Source organism: Sphaeroforma arctica, assembly GCF_001186125.1.
Source record: "Sphaeroforma arctica JP610 unplaced genomic scaffold supercont1.6655, whole genome shotgun sequence".
NCBI lineage: Eukaryota > Ichthyosporea > Ichthyophonida > Sphaeroforma > Sphaeroforma arctica.
This window is the reverse complement of record NW_014033903.1, coordinates 1-1,597: the sequence shown is the minus strand read 5'-3', so window position 1 is coordinate 1,597 and position 1,597 is coordinate 1. Positions and strand designations below refer to the sequence as shown.

The 1,597-nt window shown below is 35.6% G+C and overlaps 1 protein-coding gene across 1 annotated transcript; it reads left to right on the top strand.

Annotated features, from left to right (window-relative positions):
- Positions 1-250: 250 nt before the first annotated feature.
- On the top strand, positions 251-1,554 carry SARC_15747 (hypothetical protein; the record flags this gene model as incomplete). Its single annotated transcript, XM_014290138.1, has 2 exons — positions 251-397; positions 1,417-1,554. Coding segments are annotated over 2 exons (285 nt in total), but the record flags the coding sequence as incomplete, so codon positions are not given.
- Positions 1,555-1,597: the final 43 nt, after the last annotated feature.

Sequence of the window (1,597 nt, the reverse complement as noted above, 5' to 3'; positions counted from 1 at the left end):
TATATATACGTATATGTATAGTATTTGTATATATATGTACATACTTTTGGCTAGTCGCTTATATGTATTGCCTACGTTGTCAAGCTGAGATGTGTCGGGCGGTCTAGATGGCAGAGAGATGATTGATTAACAGACTGAATATCTCCTGATGTTTCACTATTCAAGTATTCATACATGTATACACTCGTATTTTTATCAGTATTGTGAATCATGTGCTTATAATCGCATATACACATTGCGTGACATTCGTATGTATGGCCTAGGCAATCAAGCTGAGATGCGTAGGGCGGCCCAGAAGGCAGGGGAGATGGTTGATAAACAGATTGAACTGAAATTAGTCGCCTTCAACGACCACACACGTGAGGGTCACACGTTCGATTATTCCAAATATTACAGAGTAAGTTGTATATAATGTACATGATATGTATTCGATTATATTACAGTCTAAGTTGTATATAGTGTACATGATATATTCGATCATTCGTAGTATTAAAGAGTAGGTTGTATATAGTGTACATTGATATATATTCGATTATATTACAAATAAGTTGTATTAAATGTACATGATATGTATTCGATTATTCCAAATATTACAGAGTAAGTTGTATATAGTGTACATTGATATATATTCGATTATCTTACAAATAAGTTGTATAAAATGTACATGATATATATTCGATTATTCCAAGTATTACGGAGTAAGTTGTATATAATGTGCATTGATATATATTCGATTTTATTACAGAGTATGTTGTATATAATATACATTGATATATTTTTGACTATTCCAAGTATTGCAGAGTAAGTTGTATATAATGTACATTGATACATATTCGATTATTACAAGTATTACAAAGTATGTTATATATAATGCACATTAATATATATATTCCATTGTCCCAAGTATCACAGAGTAAGTGATATTTTGTTTTGTGTGTATTGATATACATGATTTCTTCACCCAGGTTACGTTGTAGCTCTGTACATTGATGTTCTTTTACCCAAGATTTATAGAGGAAGTGATATGCTGTGGACATGGGGATGCATGCACTCAAGATGTATTGCGTACCATACTGTTGGTAATAGTATACATGTGCAGGATGTAGCCGGTTGTATGCCGCGGCACAGAAGGGTTGTACTTAGATAGTCGGCACAATTCATTCACAGTGGTCACAGGATAGTGTGTACATCTATAGCGAGGGTCGATTTACTGAGCGAGTCTTGTTATATATGAGGATCTATACGGATAATCCAAGTCATGCATAGCTGCATAAACAGGCGCGGAATATAAACCGTTACGCTGTAATTTGTCGCTCGAATGCTACGATTTTTCTTAATCTTTTTGTGCTATTCATAGAACGCTTTCGGTTCTTTTGTGGTTCTCAAATTATGCTTCTCGGTTTGCGCTATTTTTAGAACGTTTTATTTCCATCTGTGCCGATCGGCGAATTGGCGGCCCCGGTGACATCGGTACACGCGATGAAAATGAATAACAAACGACAAAAAAATCCCAACCGAGTGCTGTGGCGGTCGAAGTGGAACATCGCAGGAAAGGTGAGATTTTACACACACATACACACGCGCGCGCATATATATT